The sequence below is a fragment of the Acanthaster planci genome, linkage group LG14 (genome assembly GCF_054643075.1).
Source record: "Acanthaster planci isolate LZ-2023a linkage group LG14, COTS_SCS, whole genome shotgun sequence".
Taxonomy (NCBI): Eukaryota; Metazoa; Echinodermata; class Asteroidea; order Valvatida; family Acanthasteridae; genus Acanthaster; species Acanthaster planci.
Genome location: NC_141790.1, coordinates 3,927,273 through 3,945,435, shown reverse-complemented (window position 1 = coordinate 3,945,435; position 18,163 = coordinate 3,927,273). Strand labels below are relative to the sequence as shown.

At 40.9% G+C, this 18,163-nt stretch overlaps 1 protein-coding gene across 1 annotated transcript in view; it reads right to left on the bottom strand.

Annotated features, from left to right (window-relative positions):
* Nucleotides 1–18,163, bottom strand: part of LOC110987004 (uncharacterized) — a 138,817-nt gene that overhangs the window by 23,754 nt on the left and 96,900 nt on the right. The window contains exons 84-109 of the mRNA XM_087145599.1: nucleotides 17,683–17,853; nucleotides 17,152–17,332; nucleotides 16,686–16,852; nucleotides 15,898–16,025; nucleotides 15,463–15,700; nucleotides 14,392–14,560; nucleotides 13,867–14,113; nucleotides 13,352–13,472; nucleotides 13,028–13,206; nucleotides 12,039–12,198; nucleotides 11,239–11,463; nucleotides 10,377–10,465; nucleotides 9,735–9,852; nucleotides 9,096–9,286; nucleotides 8,627–8,825; nucleotides 8,029–8,135; nucleotides 7,348–7,525; nucleotides 6,506–7,210; nucleotides 5,986–6,255; nucleotides 5,036–5,308; nucleotides 4,115–4,405; nucleotides 3,630–3,733; nucleotides 2,781–2,996; nucleotides 2,337–2,511; nucleotides 2,069–2,217; nucleotides 1,811–1,927 (exon numbers count right to left, since the gene is read on the bottom strand). Coding sequence (XP_087001725.1) covers nucleotides 1,811–1,927; nucleotides 2,069–2,217; nucleotides 2,337–2,511; nucleotides 2,781–2,996; nucleotides 3,630–3,733; nucleotides 4,115–4,405; nucleotides 5,036–5,308; nucleotides 5,986–6,255; nucleotides 6,506–7,210; nucleotides 7,348–7,525; nucleotides 8,029–8,135; nucleotides 8,627–8,825; nucleotides 9,096–9,286; nucleotides 9,735–9,852; nucleotides 10,377–10,465; nucleotides 11,239–11,463; nucleotides 12,039–12,198; nucleotides 13,028–13,206; nucleotides 13,352–13,472; nucleotides 13,867–14,113; nucleotides 14,392–14,560; nucleotides 15,463–15,700; nucleotides 15,898–16,025; nucleotides 16,686–16,852; nucleotides 17,152–17,332; nucleotides 17,683–17,853 — 5,168 coding nt within the window. The remainder of the gene's footprint in view (nucleotides 1–1,810; nucleotides 1,928–2,068; nucleotides 2,218–2,336; nucleotides 2,512–2,780; nucleotides 2,997–3,629; nucleotides 3,734–4,114; nucleotides 4,406–5,035; nucleotides 5,309–5,985; nucleotides 6,256–6,505; nucleotides 7,211–7,347; nucleotides 7,526–8,028; nucleotides 8,136–8,626; nucleotides 8,826–9,095; nucleotides 9,287–9,734; nucleotides 9,853–10,376; nucleotides 10,466–11,238; nucleotides 11,464–12,038; nucleotides 12,199–13,027; nucleotides 13,207–13,351; nucleotides 13,473–13,866; nucleotides 14,114–14,391; nucleotides 14,561–15,462; nucleotides 15,701–15,897; nucleotides 16,026–16,685; nucleotides 16,853–17,151; nucleotides 17,333–17,682; nucleotides 17,854–18,163) is intronic.

Here is an 18,163-nt window from a genome sequence, read left to right as displayed (position 1 = left end):
TTAATCACAAGTGTTGTTTCTTAGCCCGTGAAGAGTGTACCTTTAAGGTAGTGTCACATGATTGATACATGAATGAATCAACATGACGTCACAACAATTTTTACCTATAACACATTTGTGCATAAGTATGGTGACATTCAAGCTAACTGTAATTGGACGATAGTGCTTTATGGCCATGTGAAGACTACACCTTCATTTTCAAGTCACATGGAAAATAAACACATCATCATAGCAACATACATGCACCAGTAGTTATTTTCAAATAACTACACGTTCCTGTCTGTAATCCCTCCAATCTTAATTTCATCCAAAGTGTAGTTCCGTAGATATTCGTCAGTGAAATATATGCATGTTTCTAAAGGTGATGCCATGTGACGCTTCATGACGGCAACTTGTCTTTGAGTCTTCCCTAAGAATCTTATATCTCGGAAGCATCAAGTTGATTTGAGTTGAAATACATGTACTACTAAATTGTAAATAGAAGAAAAAATATGCATGACTTTATATGCAAATATTCAAAATCAATACAGAATCAAAGGATGATGTCATCATGAAGTCTCTTCAGCTTTGTCACAAGGAAGAAATATTTTATCATCCCATTAAGTTTCAAGACAATTGGATGTTCCCTTGTATATGTTTATCACAAATCGCAATTGTGATGATGTCATCATGATGTCACATAATTTTTTAAAGAGATTACACGTCTATGTTGTCAAACAAAGGTAGTGAAAATTAAAAAATACCTTGATTTGTTCTGGAAAGAGGTCGTTAAGAATGAAAAAATAACAAAAGTTTAACAATTTGTAAATATTTAGCTGTTGGCGTCATCGTGACGTTACTGCAATGTTTACTTAAACACCTCCCAGTTATGGTCTTTGCCAAATTTCATTCTGGACAGTATGGTTCTGGGTAAATATTAATCAATAATGCATAAACAACCTTCTTTTGATATTGAAATGAAGTTACAGTAACTTTAATTGGCTCTTGAGGCAAATGCTAAATAGCCATATATGCTTGACACAAGCCCATTGGGACATCGATAACAGTGTGATTGATTATATCCCTCATGTTGACCTGTGCTTTCGTCACAGGTATAGTGAGATATACACTATATGTACCTCAAGAGCAGGGCTAGTAAGTCAATATCAAAAGCAATAAACAAGCAAACACGTGCATTTCTGGACTTTCTCTCACAGAATTTACTGGATGTTTACTTCAGGCCATTTGCAGTTACTTGCAACAATTGTCTTAAACTACTTACAATGGAGTTAACTTTAATTTATTTCTTTTCAGATAAGTCGGGAATATGACTATATTTGGACAGGCCATTACATCACACACCTATCGCATTCTGGCTGTGTGCTTTGTCCGGTAGCAAAATGAACCCCATCTTCATCCAAAACTCCATGCTTGTGCCAGCGTTTTTTCATCCTCACATATACTTTTGCATGGCATAAATTTAACGCTGCATATCTGGAGCTGGAAACAATGGATTTCTGCACCTTCCATTTTTTGACAGCCAATTAAATTTTTGGGTCAGTGTTTTTTACTCTATTTTCTCCAATGCTTTAGTAAAGTATGCAAAAGCACCCTCAATCATTTGTAGCAGAATTCCTGATTACAAATAGGCTGCAATATTTTCACATTGTACTGTTGGATGCCTTCCCAATGACTGGCTCAGTCGGAAGTTATATGAGTATCAAATCAAATGCAATTGCATGTGCACAAGTAAGTGCTGGGGAGTGATCAAATATGCTAAACATAACAAAAAGTGTTCTCCCTTGTGCTTCTTTAAGCAGTCTCTACTTACCTCATACTCAGAGCTCCTGACAATCTGTGCATTGGTGACATAGGCCCCAGAGAGCATGCGAGGCCCTCTTGTGTCCCGCTCCATCTTAAGTGTCAAACTCTCATTGGATGCAGATACCTAGACAATCCAAGCAATGAGGACAACAAAAACCTTAAAACATTCTTTAAAATTTACCCAAGAGGATTTTCTGTGGATATAAAACTGATTTATTTTATAATCTCAGGCAATTTTCATTAAACACTACACTGGCCAGCCTACCTGCTGCATTTTGTATTCCAAGTTCCACTTGTCTCTTTTCATATTCCACAGTCCTTTGAAATCCATCGCTGACCAATGTGGATCGGTGAAGGGAATGTCCTTCATTGGACAAGATGGACCCACTGGGTTGGGCAAATGAAGGATTGTTCCTGCATACAGCAAACCAAATCAGCCAATGAGAGCTTCAGGGTTAACAGCATTAGGTACTGCTTTATCATGAAACCTATTGTCAAAGCAGTGAATGAACTACCTAGCAATGTCACTTTACCAGAAACTTGATTTCGATCCTTGCTGTTTTTTACGTCCATCATGAAATCCATTCCATCAACCACCATTCCAGCTGTCGGTTCTGAAGAGTCGACAAAGATGGGTCCGAATTGGGACTGGATACTGCCTCCAGCATGGTTAACAGCCGACATTTGAACAAAGTAGGGCTGGTTTGTCTGCATTGTGAGAAAATGGTAAATGACAACAGTCAGGCATATGAGTGATGGAGCAAAAACCTGTCAGGCAAACATGTGAATAAGCCAAGGGAATGGCAGGCATTATGACTAAATTAGTGAGGGCAATGAGTAACTCAAGAACAGTTCTACTTTTATCTAATGAGACAATAAAAGTCACTCTGAAGCCTTGGTTTGGGAACTTGAGAAAATTCAGTTTGTCAATTATCAACGGCTTGGTGTGTCAGGAGATAAACGCAAAACAGACTTACCACAAGGCTTAAGGCCACAAATGTAAAATCTCTGGTGTCTGGGCCGAGTACCAGCCAGTGTTGGTTGGGTAGTGGAGTCAGGTTGTTGTCATCGCCAATGTCACACGATGCAGCCTGCATCAGGCGGAGGTTGAAGGATTTGATTCCACTCTCATCATCCCTGTAATCCTCCCAGGCAACAGAGACTGAATCGGTGCTGTCGGTGTATGCAACAGGCTGCAGGTAAAGAAGAGAAGTTGAAGATGTACCAACCTCACATACCTATAGTGTGGCTCACAAACAAATTTAAAAGAGGTCCACATAATGCAAGTTGTGCAAACCTTGTGTGGACTAAGCCAGGTCCACACAAGGTTAATTGCCCTCTTTGTGAAAACAGTTTTAGAGGCATTTATGGGTTTTATTCATGGCAAAAGTGAGGAACAGTCAAGGAAACCATCAACAAAACAAAAATCTAGCTTAAAAAGAGTATTCACAGTGCAAGAAAAGTGAGTATCTTCACAGTTTTGTTATCTACAAGAAAACAAAGAAATGTCCACCGAAGATCGGTAACATAAACATGTGCTCTAATAGGTGTAATACAGACTTAACTTGAATGATGCAATAAAATGCCATTACTCTAAATGCCACATCACACGTTTGTAAACTTAAAGATTTCACAAGGCATTTCAACATGCATTAATGCCTGTGCTTACATGTGAGTGTGGTGCCGATGCAGCAGTGGCTTTTAATTGCTTGCTGGATTAGTTCTCAAGCATGGAAGGCAACTTAGGGAGCCTACAGGTACCGGCACATTGTAAGTGGCCCGGCAGCTGTATATGCCAAATATACTGCTTTCCTAAGAGCACATACCATGTCATAGAAAGGTCCAACACGCAGGTGACCTTCGACAGGAGGCGTGACATCAACAGAGAAATAACTGGTCGAGGAGTTACACTGTCCCCCTTCATTCACTCCTAAAGGACAAAAGTTGAACAAGGAAATAAAACCCCATTTGGTCACTATAAAAAGACCTGTTTCACAGAGCACCTCTACCCAAAATGTAAAATCCAAAAACGACATTTTTAAGTTTTATAATTTAACTGCATTAATTCAAAATTTATTCATAATCAATAATAAGTATCTTGTCAATTTAAGGAAAGCTTTTGGCTTCCGCGGATTCAGTTTCTGAATTGCTGTTCACCGTTTACATCATATGAGGGCACTGTAAAAAGTCCAAACAATCTACATTGAAACAAATCACCTGACTGGCCTGTATTTGTGAACCCAACCTGTTTCAGCCAACCAGGATAAAGAACAAGCAAAAAGTGTGCTATAAATAGAAATATTTTACTCACCTACAACAGTCACATAGTAGGAGCCTTCCTGGGTCAGATTCAGGCCTCTGATATCTACATAGGTGTCTTTGCCAACAAAGCGCATTTGCCTTTTGCTGAAGGTTGCCTGGGCCTCCTTGGTCCCCAACAGCATATCCAGGCAGTCCATGTCTTCAGGTGGGATGGAGGACGGGGAGGGTTCACCCAGGCCGGTGTAGTAGAACAGGATGGGGAGTGTGGATTCGTATTCTCCCCACATGATTTGGACCTCTGAGACCGAGTTCACATACTTGGGCACTTCTACCTCAGTTCCTGGTCAGATGGGAAATGCAATCAAGTGACATATTTAGCTCATATCATAATTGCCTCAATACTGGATTACACTGAGCATATTACAATTTTTTGCCGACACGAAGCGTCACTTCATGTCACTGCACACTGCAGTTGGTGAAATTTCAAAACAATTCACATCAAAAACAAAAAGCAGTATTTATGAAAAGAAAAACATGAAAAATTAGGTTATTGGGCTCTATTTTAAAAAAGATAACACCAATCTTTATATTGTAATCAAACTGTGAGCATTTTATTCAAACCAGAAAGAAATACATTACAAATGTTTTATGAGATTCCTGGCACTTCAACAAGAGAAATCAGACAGCCTTCTAAAAGATCTCAAAGTTATTCGAGACTTTTTGAGTCAAGTTGAAGAGACTACATCCTTGTTTGGAAAAATAGAACAGAAATAACAGACAGGAAATATTTAGAACTTAGCTAAAAAGTGCCCTGCATTTTCATGAGAGCAACCTGTTTTGACCGAGCCCTTTTTTGGAATGATTCTGCTCATATCAAAGTGTCAGCCTTGCATGTTTTTCATTGCTCAAATCAGCCTTTCCATTTCCTCCTCCTTTATGTTTTCCATCGCAGAATTTAGAAGAGGCCTACCATGGACTGTGCTGCCTATCCCAACACTGATCCCTGTGGATGTCACCTCAGCTGTGGCAAAGTTCACACTGTATGCCCTAACTGTCACGTAGTAAGTTGAGTCTTGTACTGTCAGGTCCAGGTTAGTGAAGGTGACCGTGGTGTTTAAGCCAATGTGGGTGAAGGGCACTACATTGTCTCTGGTCTTAGGGTAGTGAGGGTCAGTACCGACTGCTGCCTCATAGTAATCAACACTTTGCTCTAAGAAGAGGTCTCTGGTGACTTCAGCATTTCCTACATAGGAAATCAGGGTAGTGGACATAAATGTAAGTCAACAACAGTCTAACTCAAATATAATGTAGCACAAAGTGCAAATTACTAAGGTATTGACCTGAATCCTGTTCTTAACAGGTATCAATAAAGATAACTATAATCCATATGGGCATCACCAGAAGTTTTTTCCAGAGGGACAAACTAAATTTTTCCGTGGGGGAGGGGGTGCGGGACAGCTGAAACAATTAAGGGGGGTTAGATTTGGAGTTTTAAAATTGAAGTGTCGATTTTGTACAGTTGAAAACCTTTCTTTTTAAAATTTTTTTTAATTAATCCCATTTTTAAAGCATTTTGTAATTAATGTGTTTTTCTTGTAAGTGTTTTGAGATATTTTATGGAAAACGCTATATTAAATTTAAAATTAAGATTATTATTATTTAACTTTTAGCAAACAAATTGGTAATTTTCATCCCCTTAATCTCCATTTCAGTTTCCATTTCTTTCTCCCCCCCTTTTTCCTTAATTTTTACATTTTTTTTGAGGGGGAGAGGGCAAGTGAACCACTTTGAGATGCCAATGTCCCTCCTATCCAATACTGGTCTATAGTAGGTGGGCTTATTGATGCCATTATCACTCAGAATTCCAAATCAAAGACAGGGGGCTTTCCAGTTTCATTCAAAACAAGTGCTCACACTTACCTGTGTGTTGAACGTTTTCTTTTGCTGGCATTCCCTGTCCAAACCCCCTCCAGCTTGCTGATATGGTATCCGTCTCCTTCTGGTAAGTCAGATCAAAGCCCACCAGGAGGCCATCATACACCTGCCCAGGTATCAAAGGTTCTCGCTTCACAGTGATTCCATCAGATCGGACAGTGATGGCCAGGCCAAGGGCGTTGGTAGCCCGCACAATGCTGTAGTAGGTCTCACCATCTGTCATTTCAACATCTGTGTTGGTGTCTGAAGTTTGCTCTGTTTCATTAATGAAACCAGATGCACTTCTTAGATTCAGGTGTTAAGGAAATCATTAATGCACATAGTGAAAAACATTTTAAAAAACAAATGGTGTAAATTTACTAACCAGAGGGTTTGGCTTCACAAAGAAATAACTTTGCAGATATTTCATGTTCTACCTCCAAATTGGAGCAAAAATGCTGATATTTAGCTGGAAGTACACAGATGGTTTTAGACATTAATAAGCCCTCAAAGTCTGTGTCATTACCTTGAACACTGGTGAATGGCTGAATCTCCTGGTTATCAATTCTATAAATGGCCCACTCATACTTCGTGATAGGACAGGGGTCCCCGCTGAAGTCCCACGCTGCACTCATCTCATACAGTGATGTCTGGAAGTCCATGTCACCAAGTTCATTGTCGCTGACTCCATCTTTGACCTGGAAGGGTCGGAGTGGTTGATGGCCGGCACTGAACTGGCTGACAAAGATGCCATTGGACACAGCAGTGCTGGTCAGACCGGCTTCATTGTAGCCTCTAACTGTGGCATAGACTTTACGGATATCACTCAGATCAATGTTAGTGATGAGCTCTGATGTCTGATCCTTGGACACTTCATAGAAGGGTTTGACCTGAGAACTCCCAGGTGTGGTGCCCAGGGCAACCTCATACTTGGTGATCTGGGTGTCTTTGTCAGTGAATGGCTGCCACAGGATCTGCAGCTGAGTGAGTGATTCCAGACACTCTCCATCAAGGAGTAAGCATTCCTCTTGGTTAGTACAGTCCAATTCTGGCAGACTCATCGGATCACTGAAATTGAAGGTGTGTATTCCAGGCAGCTCCACCACCAGGCCATATAATGGAGGAGTATCATCAATCTTGATTGGGGTAGAGAATGCCATAGTGCTTTGGTTGACAGCATTGAAAGCCTCCACAGTGGCATAGTAGACTTGGTTGTGAACCAAATTCATATCTGTCAAGTACGAGATCGTAATATTTATACGATCATTTACACTCCTTTGTGAAAAATACTCTTCCTGCATAGTTGTTGCTCCCCCTTTAAATCAACCTTTACCAGCCCACATTTAAATGTATAATGTGCCTACTGACCTTTGACACTGTAGCGAGTGAGGTATCCAGGCAAGGTACCAGACTGATATGCATCACTCAGGCCCTGGGCTGTCCCAATGAGAAAACTGTAGTGATCGATACCAGACTCAGCATCAAGGAAGCCAGTCCAGCTACACAAGAGAATGCTGTCAGCATGGATGAAGGCAGGACACTGGACCTGGTAAGGGTAAGTAGGCAATAAGAGAATCAGAAGATGCCCACAGTGTATTGAAATCGGAAGTCAAAATCAAAGTATTTACTGGAGTATAGTTGTTTATATTTTACTGCATGTGAAGTGGAATGAAAACAGGAAAACTGTGTGCAAATGCAAATAAGTCAGATTCTCCAGTAAAAAAAACAGCTTTGCATCCAACGGTGCAAGTTCCATCATAGGATGATTATGAGAAACAATTAAAAAACAGCAAAGAAATATTCAATTTTAGGGGTGGGAGGAGAACCCCGAAAAAATATTCCACGGAATCAGTCAGGATCTCATCTGAGTGCCAACCTAGATAAGAGTTGAACTTGGCTCACAGAAATGACAGGCAAGGAAAGTACAACTACACCACCTTGACTTCCCCACAAACACTAGGGCTAATACACAGGGCCATTAGTCGGGATGTTTGAGAAGGGATATGTATGTTTTTGTTCAATGGCAAGAAGAGTTTAGGAAACACCAACCTGACCACCACTAGGTGGAGTGTTATCCACAGTCAAACCTGTGCTGTGCACAGTTCTCCTGGACCCAACACTGTTGACTGCTTGAACACTCAAAATGTTAGGGATACCTGGATCAAACACAGATGGTTTCCATAAGAAAAGATGGCGGAACTTGTGATATAACTCTTGATTACTTATTCAAAATAGCAACAGTTTAACAGCTAAGCATTTATCACGTATGGCGTTACAAAATTGAAACAAATTACAGTCACGACATACTATGCTTGACGAACATCACAAAATGACAATGCACCCCACAAGTTGAAAATCATTCATTAAACTGGATCAACATGCAGCCTATCAAGTCTTAGAACATACAATAATCATCTGTGCAATCACAAATTAGAAATTTATCCAATTCGCGACAGGATTGACCATTTGAACACAGCCAGCTGGCAGGGACAACAAGGAAATGGGGGTGCAAGCCAGCAAGCCAGCCAGGTAAGGCAGCGGGTGAGAGTTGAAGGATGTCATGCCAGTTATGTGAATAGAACTATCAATCATTTGGTGGAAGGGCAACTAGGGGAGCCAGTCATTCAAGCACCCTGTCAAACTTTACCTATTGGGGCAGGCCTCACAAGTGCTGATGGAATGTAGGATCTATCTGTTGATGTAATGGGGTAGACATTGTCACTCCCTGGGTACTGCCCCATGTAGAAGTATGCAGCAGTGACATCACTCTCTTCATCTTGAACATCCCACATGGCATCAACAGAGTCTGTGTTGGACTGGTAAAGATTGACTCCACCATCTAAGCTCTGGAAATAAAACATAGTGAAAAGGATTACAACCGTACCTGAATGTGAACCAGCGTATCATTGATCCTTTGTTCAGTTACCCTTCAAACATTCCAGCAGCCAGTATCACCAAATTTTCAATTTCACATCTCATTAGAAAAGGGACGTAAAGCACCAGTAACCTTACTGACATGTAGCTGTCTAGCTGTGTAAAGCAATTAACAGAAACTGTTGAGGGTAAAAGAGGAATTTTTGAGAGTGTTACAGAAAAGAAGAAATAAATTCACTCACTAGATTGACCCTTGCATCATACTGGCCCAGGCTGGTGATCACAATCTCTGGTGGAGTGATGTCCACCGTGAAGCCGTTGGACGTGGCCTCCAAGATGTTGTCTCCATTGGTGATGGCTCGCAGTGTGCTATAGTAGGTCATGCCATGCTGGAGGGGAAGAGGTGACTGGACCTTGCCCCTGCCGGCTAATCCTGCAGAAGAAAGCAAAGTTATGATTCTGAATATCTCAGAATAATGTCACAGAAAGTTAAATTGCAAACAAAACACCTCAGTGGAAATGCATGTTGTTTTGCATCCTTAGAACTGGCATGTTTAGTGTGTCTTCCATACATCCAAGTTGATGACCAAAAATAGACAAATATTCATAAATACACTTCAAGGCCATTTCTGTCTTTCCTTACAGGAAATTAAGCCCCAAAAGACCCTACAATTGTTCCAAGTCTGTAAAACCAAGTTTTGATCAATCAGTTTCTATGTTCAACTTTCTGCGTATCTGGTCATGAATGACACACAAGCATGATGTGTATTGTACGAATTAATAGTTGGCATTGGTGAACATATTTATCAAGGGTAAGTTGGAATATATAAAACTGCCTCTTTGATTAATGTTGAAGATGTCTCCAGCTTGAGCAATCATACCAAGTATGTCTTTATCACTGCCTGGCATGATGCCAGCAGAGGTCAAAGGTTGGATGTCCTCACCACCAGGAGTTGTACCGACTGCCCATTCGTAGTGTGATATGCCGTGTAACGGGCTCTGTGTTGAATTAAAATATGTTTGATAGAGCTCATTTTCACGAGAGAAACTTTCGCGATCCCCGTAGTGCAAGTGCACAAGAGTATTTCTTTTAGTTTGGACAATTGGAACCCACATATGATGATTTCATGCATAATCAGACTTTTCAAATGACTGTCTAACATTTATAGTCAAAGTGAGCGTGTGCACACATTAGTCCCTAAAGATCTTGTAACAGAAAAAGCAACACAACTTTCCATGATTAAAAAATGATTTTTTGCTTTCAAGTCTTGTAAAATTCATTTCATAAGTTTTTATTACATAAGCCACTCCTCCATACAAATGTCGGCAAGAAAGTTGTCAATTTCAGAAAGATGAAAGAGATCAGCCAAAAATTCAGACACAAAAAACACACGTATGGAACTTCTAAAACCTCTAACCTCTAAAAAAATTGAAAAAGAAACATATGATTACTCAAGGAGAGTTTAACTGAAATTACAAAAAGTATCTAGAAAAATTCATGAACCCTATAAAAGGAGCCTTACCTCAAACTCATCAAACCATATAGTCACAGTTGTCTTCTCTTTCTGTGCATCTATATCCTGTAGTATGCTGGGACCATCAGTGACATAGCCTATACAGTGAGAAGCAAAAGAGAGAAAGAGAGCTACTTATACATGTTGGAAACTTTGTCTTCTTTGCCTTTTAAAAGTGTCTATTCTAATGGAAGGACAATCATCATCATGACCTCTATACCTTCACACATTCACCAATGCAAAGGCTTGCACTACTGTCACTGTATAGAAGGACACTCAACAATCTATCTGCCTGGTGCAGAAAAAACACAGCCAAGATGGTGGGGAGTATTCATTTTGTTGCTAGTGACAGGGCCGTAACACATTCATTTCAGAGTCGTTTGTGAACCAGCAAAGTGTTATTCCCACCAAAAGAACCTTCATTTTCATTTCTAAGAAAATTGCACCCTCTCTTGGTTCCAGCTTGGTGTGGATCCCGCAGCAGATTCGCCAATTGAAAAGCTCACAGTTCACCTTGTACTACATTCGAGCACACTGTATGTTCATAACCCCCCCCCATTAATTCCACAAAAGGTAGATTCTCATCTACAGGACAGCACTTGCATGTATCTAAGAATATTGAGGCCTGCTTTTCTTGTGTGAGGCCTGGCGGCATTTGTACAACAGCTTTTCAAACCTATTTGGTGTCTACAGACTTCTCTCTAAAGGAGTTGATTTCACTTCAACTGTTTCACTTCAACCAGCCAATGCATATGAATAAATGTGTGCAAATACACATACATGTTTGAATGTTTTATCTGTAGCCCCATTTTGATTTATACAAACTATGGATTGCCCAAAGCATGTATGCCCTGAAATGATGACAACCCACCTGCCTGATCCTTGTCCACCACCCTGATTGGTGAGGAGCAGATGACATCACTGAAAGCCCCCGCTCCATTCTCACTCTTGACGCACACATAGTAGACTGGCCGGCAACCCTTGGTGTATGCCTCATCACTGCAGGTGGATGGGTCAGTGAGCTGCAGATTCAGGTTGGTCAGGACACTGCTGCTCTTGGAGCCAAAGGAGGTGAAGGTCTGGATGTCTTCCAAATCTGGCAAGACACAAGTTTAAAAACATGTACAAAACACAGATCGAACATTTGAGAATAGATGTTGAAGCTGTCCACGTCTTCATATCAGCAAGGAAGTCTTTGGCTATAAAATGAACAACAGAAACCTAAAAGGTGACTTTGAGATCACAGTTTAGTTGAACAAAGGATATTGACTGAAGAACTGACTCAAATCTGCAACACATACAATACTGTACCAAACTATCTATTAGATAAACCATGCCAAGCCCTATGTTTAATATTACTAGCCCTGCAGCCATACATTGACAACACAAGCAATATCAGTACTGTACCAAAACCGAGAAACAGCAATCAAGGACTGCATAGGAAGGACTACATGTACATGTATTTCAAATTATAACAGATACATTACAGGAAATCTGTGGTTCATCTTATTTAGAAGTGGAAATTGTGATGCTAAAATTTATAACTACAGGTCTCTTTGAGACAATTGATTTCATGCTCTTCCCACATGGCACTTTTCCAACATCCATTTCTTTTAATCTTCTACTCACACAGTACTTTTCAAATTGCCACTTCCCTAATGTTCTACTCACATGGTGCTGTTCCAACTGCCACCCAGTAGTTCTTGATACCACTCTGTCCATCTGCAGCCAGCCAGGATGCCTGGATTGTGGAGCGACTGTTCTGGTACAAGTAGCCATTGAAGATTTCTTCAGCCTCCCCATCCAGGTTTCCACCGTAGATGTATCTCATCTATTACGGTAGCCAGCAATTTTGGACATATTTTTCAAAGGAGAAAGTCATGTTATATGTATGGTCACCATGATAATGATATACATGTATGACTAACAAATGTTTATGAGTGCAATGTTATGGATAATTTCATAACATTCAAGGCATGGACTGTTCTGCAGCCAATTCCACAAAGTGCAGCATAACATTGTACCATATGAAGGATTACGCCACAACTTTCTGGTATAGCTGTGTAATGTAATTCTGATCAATTTCACAAAAAGTTGCTTTGCTGCACAATGTATTGATAATATTGAATTTCTTGGACAAGGACGACCACAGCTTCTGCAACAACTGTTCCATTTCGACATAACAGTCACTAGATTAGCTCTGCCTGCCAGTTGAAACATTTTTGCCTTTCCTTTGTCAGAAATGAGTAAAAAATTACAAAGTTCTCTCACATTCAATGACACTTTTATTACCTTAAAAAAGTTTTACATTACTTGTATAAAACTTTTAAGTTGAGCAGTGTTGAGCCTTAACTGAACATGAATTGCTGGTCAAGCCCTTTGTGTCTGATTTGTTTGGCATAACTTACATTACCTAAAATGATAACACGAGTTACCCACAATTTGTTGCACAAGTTGCAAAATTGAATACGCAGTGGTACCTTTGGTGAAATGTGTCGTAATTTGTTGCTTAACTTCCACAATAACATGAGGCATAAGTGAAGTTACGCCAGTTGTTTAAAGTTTCATGAATTGGCTTGCAGGTGCTGACTGATATTTCCCCATTTTCGTCAGCTCCTGAATCTAAATCTCTGCTGGCTGTGTCCAAGATTGAGACTCACCACAGGAGGGCTGGGATCCACCATGATGCCACTGGTTTCATGAGAAGCAACCAGCTTGGCTTGATTCTTGGCTTTGACTTGTGTCACATAGAGAGCTCCAGGACGCAGCGTCAGACCACTTTGGACATGGGACCGAGTTGCGATATCAGAGATCAACTCAAAGCTCCTGGGGTTTGCATCTAAACATCAGGAAAGGAAACAACACGCACATCAGTATACAATCCTAAATCTAGGCAGCTTTGGTGTCAGTGAACGCCAGAGAGGGATGGTATGGCATTCATTTTGACTAAACTGTTAGAGCAGGGTGTAAGAACCACAACATACCCATAGGGAAGATCTTGCGTTTGTTCCCATGTCGAATCTCGTAGATGGCCAACTGGAAGGATTCAATGCCAGACTCGTCATCAAAGTAGTTCCAGTGAACAGCAAGACTATCTGAATGGGACTGCAGGAGGGGAGAAAAGCATCCAAGGCTTACATTACACTATAATGTACTCAGGCTAGAATAAAAGCCACACCAGCAAATAACAAAAGCACCATCGCTGTGAGGTTGTAAACTCTGTGTCCACATTGCCATGGTTTTGAATGTCACAGCAATATAGACTTTTAAATGTCTTGGGGACGCTATTTATGTGATGTAAGGTTTAAACAAATGACATGGTCACATCTTTGAAACATTACAAACTAACATCACCAGCTGAGCCTGCATGGTCTCACCTGGAAGTCAGCATCTTCTCCAACCACCAACCCATCTCCCAGGGCTTGGACCACTGGAAGGGTCAGGTCTACCAAGAAGCCATTGGTAGGGGTACCAATTGTGATTTACAGCCTGTACTCACCTGGAAGTCAGCATCTTCTCCAACCACCAGCCCATCTCCTAGGGCCTGCAGCACTGGAGGGGTCAGGTCTACAATAAAGCCATCGGTAGGGGTGTCAATGTGATTCAGAGCCTGGTTGACAGTGCGTAGGTTGACATAAACCTGGTCCTTGTGATGGAGGTGGAAGTGATGCCACTCAATGGAGGATGTAGCAATGCTTACTGATTCTGCCTCATGGATGACCTCAAAGTCAGTTGAGCCATTGGAGCTAAATATTGTGAAATCACTGAACATTTTCATCACACTAGACACATCATTTCAAACTGATTTATCATCTCTCATTGAGGCTTAGTTGTTTGGCAAAAACATTCTGTCAAAATTTACCAAATAATTATTTGTAAATATGGAGTGTGATTCCGTTAGTTCCACTAAAATTGTTACATTCAAAATCTAAAGTATAAGGCAAAAATATGCAATTAACAATACAACTATTACTTTGAAATTATTTTGAAGTTCCAACTAAATGAATCCCAAATATACATGTACCTGCGATAGACTGTGATTTGATAGTCTTTGATACCAGACTCTGGATCAGAGAATCCATGCCACTGAGCTTCCACAGTGGCCGGCCTTGAGGAGAAGTCTAGGTCAGTAGTTCCTGCAAGTGGGTGGTCCCAGACACTTCCTTGCATCGGTGGAGTGAGATCCACAGTCACTAATGTGAGGATAGAAGAGCAAGGTATCAAGACATGATCCAGATGTTTGCATCTACAGTGAATGCGATTGTTACAAAGGCGGGGGGGTGTAAGATGCGCACTTTAAGAGAAATTCTGCCACTTCTACCCATGACGATGATATTGAAGTGAGAAAGGATCCATGTATTGATAAAATAACAATAATTACATAACTGAGATCACAAGAGCAACAACAATAACAGGGATGATTAGTGGTGAGGAATGTTCATTGATGGCAATAACAATGACAACAATGTGGTAATGTAGAGGTCATGGAAATTGCCCCCCCTTTTTTAATTGTTGGTTAACTTTCCCCCTTCCTATAATGCATCGACCCAGAATTGTTCTCCCCTGTAACATAATGGACTTGACCAAAAGTGCCACATCAGCAGGGACAGGAAGTTGCCTTCATTGTTTCTCATGCAATGTTCAAGGCAACATCATCTTCATTAAAGTCACAAGCTTTCCTGTATTCCTGACTGGTGTATTTCCATTATTTTTACAGGACTGCGTATCACATCATATTTTAATGTAACACCTACACCTGTATGCCCTTCGGTCATACACGGGTGTAACAGTAATGAGTGCATAAAGATGTGTACAGTCATGTTTGTCTGCTAGAGCATTAATATACTGAAGAAGTAGCACCTCTAAACCCTCAATGATGAGAGGCACACCCTTCAGTGTATCTGAAGAAGTAGCTGTGGATATCAAAGCTTGATCAGTCCGTCTTTCAAGATGCTATCTCTTTAGAATAGAGATGAGTGCGGTAATCATGGTCATTTTGAAGAGAATGACGGTAATGATTCTGATCAATGACCATAATAATCATATCGGTGACTACATTGGTGATGATGCCTGCAATAGTAACATTGACAACTACCTCCATTGGATGAAGCTGTCACATTGAGCTTATCATATCCACCATGGAAGGCTACGAGTGTGGAGTAATACATCTCTCCGTGCTGCAGGGTCACATAGTCAGAGCAGGCAGTGTGCTCTCGATGAGACACTTTGATGTAGTTTACCACGTTACTAAGGCCAGGCTGGGTTCCCACTGCCCACAGATATGAGGAGATCCCAGACTCGGGGTCATGCCAATTATGCCAGTTGGCACAAATCTAATGAATTAACAGAAAAACCAATGGAATCACAGACTGCTCCAACAGTTACCGAATATTAACTACTGTTGCTTATTGTAGTTTCATGGAAAGAAACAGCCTAATGAAGCCAAATTTGCCAGCATATGCAATGCTCAGATTTGTCATAATTTGGGTTTAAAACCACTACTTCACTGATGAAGCATGAATCCGTTTACTTCATTTCTGTCTTTGGTAAATGTGAGATCTCGTCCAGCATACGGCCCATCAAACAAGTCTCCAGGAATTGGTGGGGAATCATCAACAAGAATGGGCTCGTCAGCATGGCCTACAGTCCGTAGGTCGACTGAAATAAAGCAGAGAGATGTGTGGTCATATGTTCACAGCTGCCGATTTTCTTTTATCTGACTCATGAAAAATAAGTGGAAAAACAAATAAATCTGGGAATATTGCTCATTTAAAAAACATATCCTTGGAATTTTAGCACTTTTATTTACAAGCACTTCAATACCATTTCCCGTTTTGCTTTTAGACTTGGATATTTTCCTTCAAATATTAGCAAAAGGTAGAAGTTAAATGCAACTCAACTTGTGCATATTAAATTTGGAGATGGACATGAAAGCTTTGAATGCTTGACTCCCATTCTTCTGAGTGAGCTATCCACCCTGACTAGGAATAAGAGGGGATGTGTTCCAACTTGTTCAGGGGTAATTGGTGTGGTTCAGGTGTTCTGTGTGGGACTTGCAGAAAACACTTGACCAATATCTGTTTGAATTTATACATTCTTTGTGTGTGCACCTGGTGTGAGCACAAGCAAGGATGACAAGCTGTCCACCAGTCTGCCTATCCTTTGCTGGTGAGGGTGCCCTTCAACATGGGCCATATAGGCATGAACCACAGTTCCCAAACTGCAGAACAAGAGATCAGCATATTTTCATAAACCCCATGATGTTGCTGCAGCTCAACTACTGGCCCTGGATCCAATTAAGCTTCTCAGCATTCTTACCATTGTTGACTGCTCTGACTTTCACCCAGCACGGTACACCATTCGGTATCTTGAAGTCCATGAAAAGCTCTTCAGCCAACACGTGAGCCTCCCAGTCCCGCAGTGATTTATCTCTACGGGTCTTGCCTGCTGCCAGATGATACTCAAGTAAATGGGACTCAGGATCACTGTTTATGACAGAGATTTCTGATTAAAGAGTGCTGTACATGGTGGGATGTGAAACAGGCCTGCAGTGTGCTGTGCAGAATGCTCCAAAGTACAGTCATTTAAATCCAAGGCTTCAATTTGGTCTCAGGATCCAGAGTTAGTTTCATATTGCACGGTTTTTGTGGGTTTATGATAGAAACATGTTTGGCAGCATTGTGCTGTAAGACCGTAACTCCATGAACTTGGTGATCTATGTTCAGCAGAAACTGAACCCTAAAGCCACTTGAAGAAACAGACAATATAATATACAAATACTCACGTTGCATTGACTCTCATTCCAATTCTGCCAGTGGTGGAGTCATACGTGATGTGGTGGACGCTGTAAATGATGGGCGGAGTCTTGTCGATAATGAGTGGGGTGCTGTGGCACACAGTGAGTGCCATGGGACCGCCAAACTCCACTTTGTTGAGAGCACGCACCGAGATATAGTATGCACCATCTGTTGAACAAATATGTGTATTTATATTCCCTGCAGACACTTTCAAGACCTCACTTCGCCACTGTACACATGGCAAGCCACTTTAAAAGCTAAACATGTTTGTAACAAATATGACGGGAGAACTGGCTGAAGAAGAGAAAGTAACAAAATAAAACCAAACTATAGCTTACATTTATTTTCTATGAACTGCAAATTTACCAGGTTTTTTTTTTAAAGAAACTTAGGAAGACCATTTACAATTTATTTTGCTGGTTCACAGCTTCTAACGGAAAGAAAAGCCCAGCCATACTGTTCATATGGGTTGGTATCTATATCTCTTGGATGTTTGAAATAGTGTGGTATAGTTTTACCTGGAAGATGGACGTTGACAACGAGTCCCTGGTGGGTCCACTCCGACTCGTCAAACAGGTGAGCATGAGGGTCAACATGCCTGCTGATATCATCGGCACAGATGCCACTACCAATGGACCAGGTGTAGCCATGGATACCGGTTTCATTATCATGGATACCATCCCAGTTAGCTGCAAATAAATTCATATGTCACACATTAACAAATAAACCATTAGATATGCCAGAATGGCAGTAGGACTAAAGTCTAGTGCATTTTTAAAATAGAGGCCTGCACAACAATGCCCGAACCTATGGTTTTACAACCAATCACAGCTGTGATTTATTCCACATACATGCGCACCAGACTGATGTGTGAACATGTGTATGTCTGGAAAACAAACTATGCTGTAAGCCAAAGTAAGACAGTGTGCATAGCCTTGCAAGTTGATAAAACGACCCAACATTCCTATGCCCACCGAATCACTACTTATTGACCCTCGA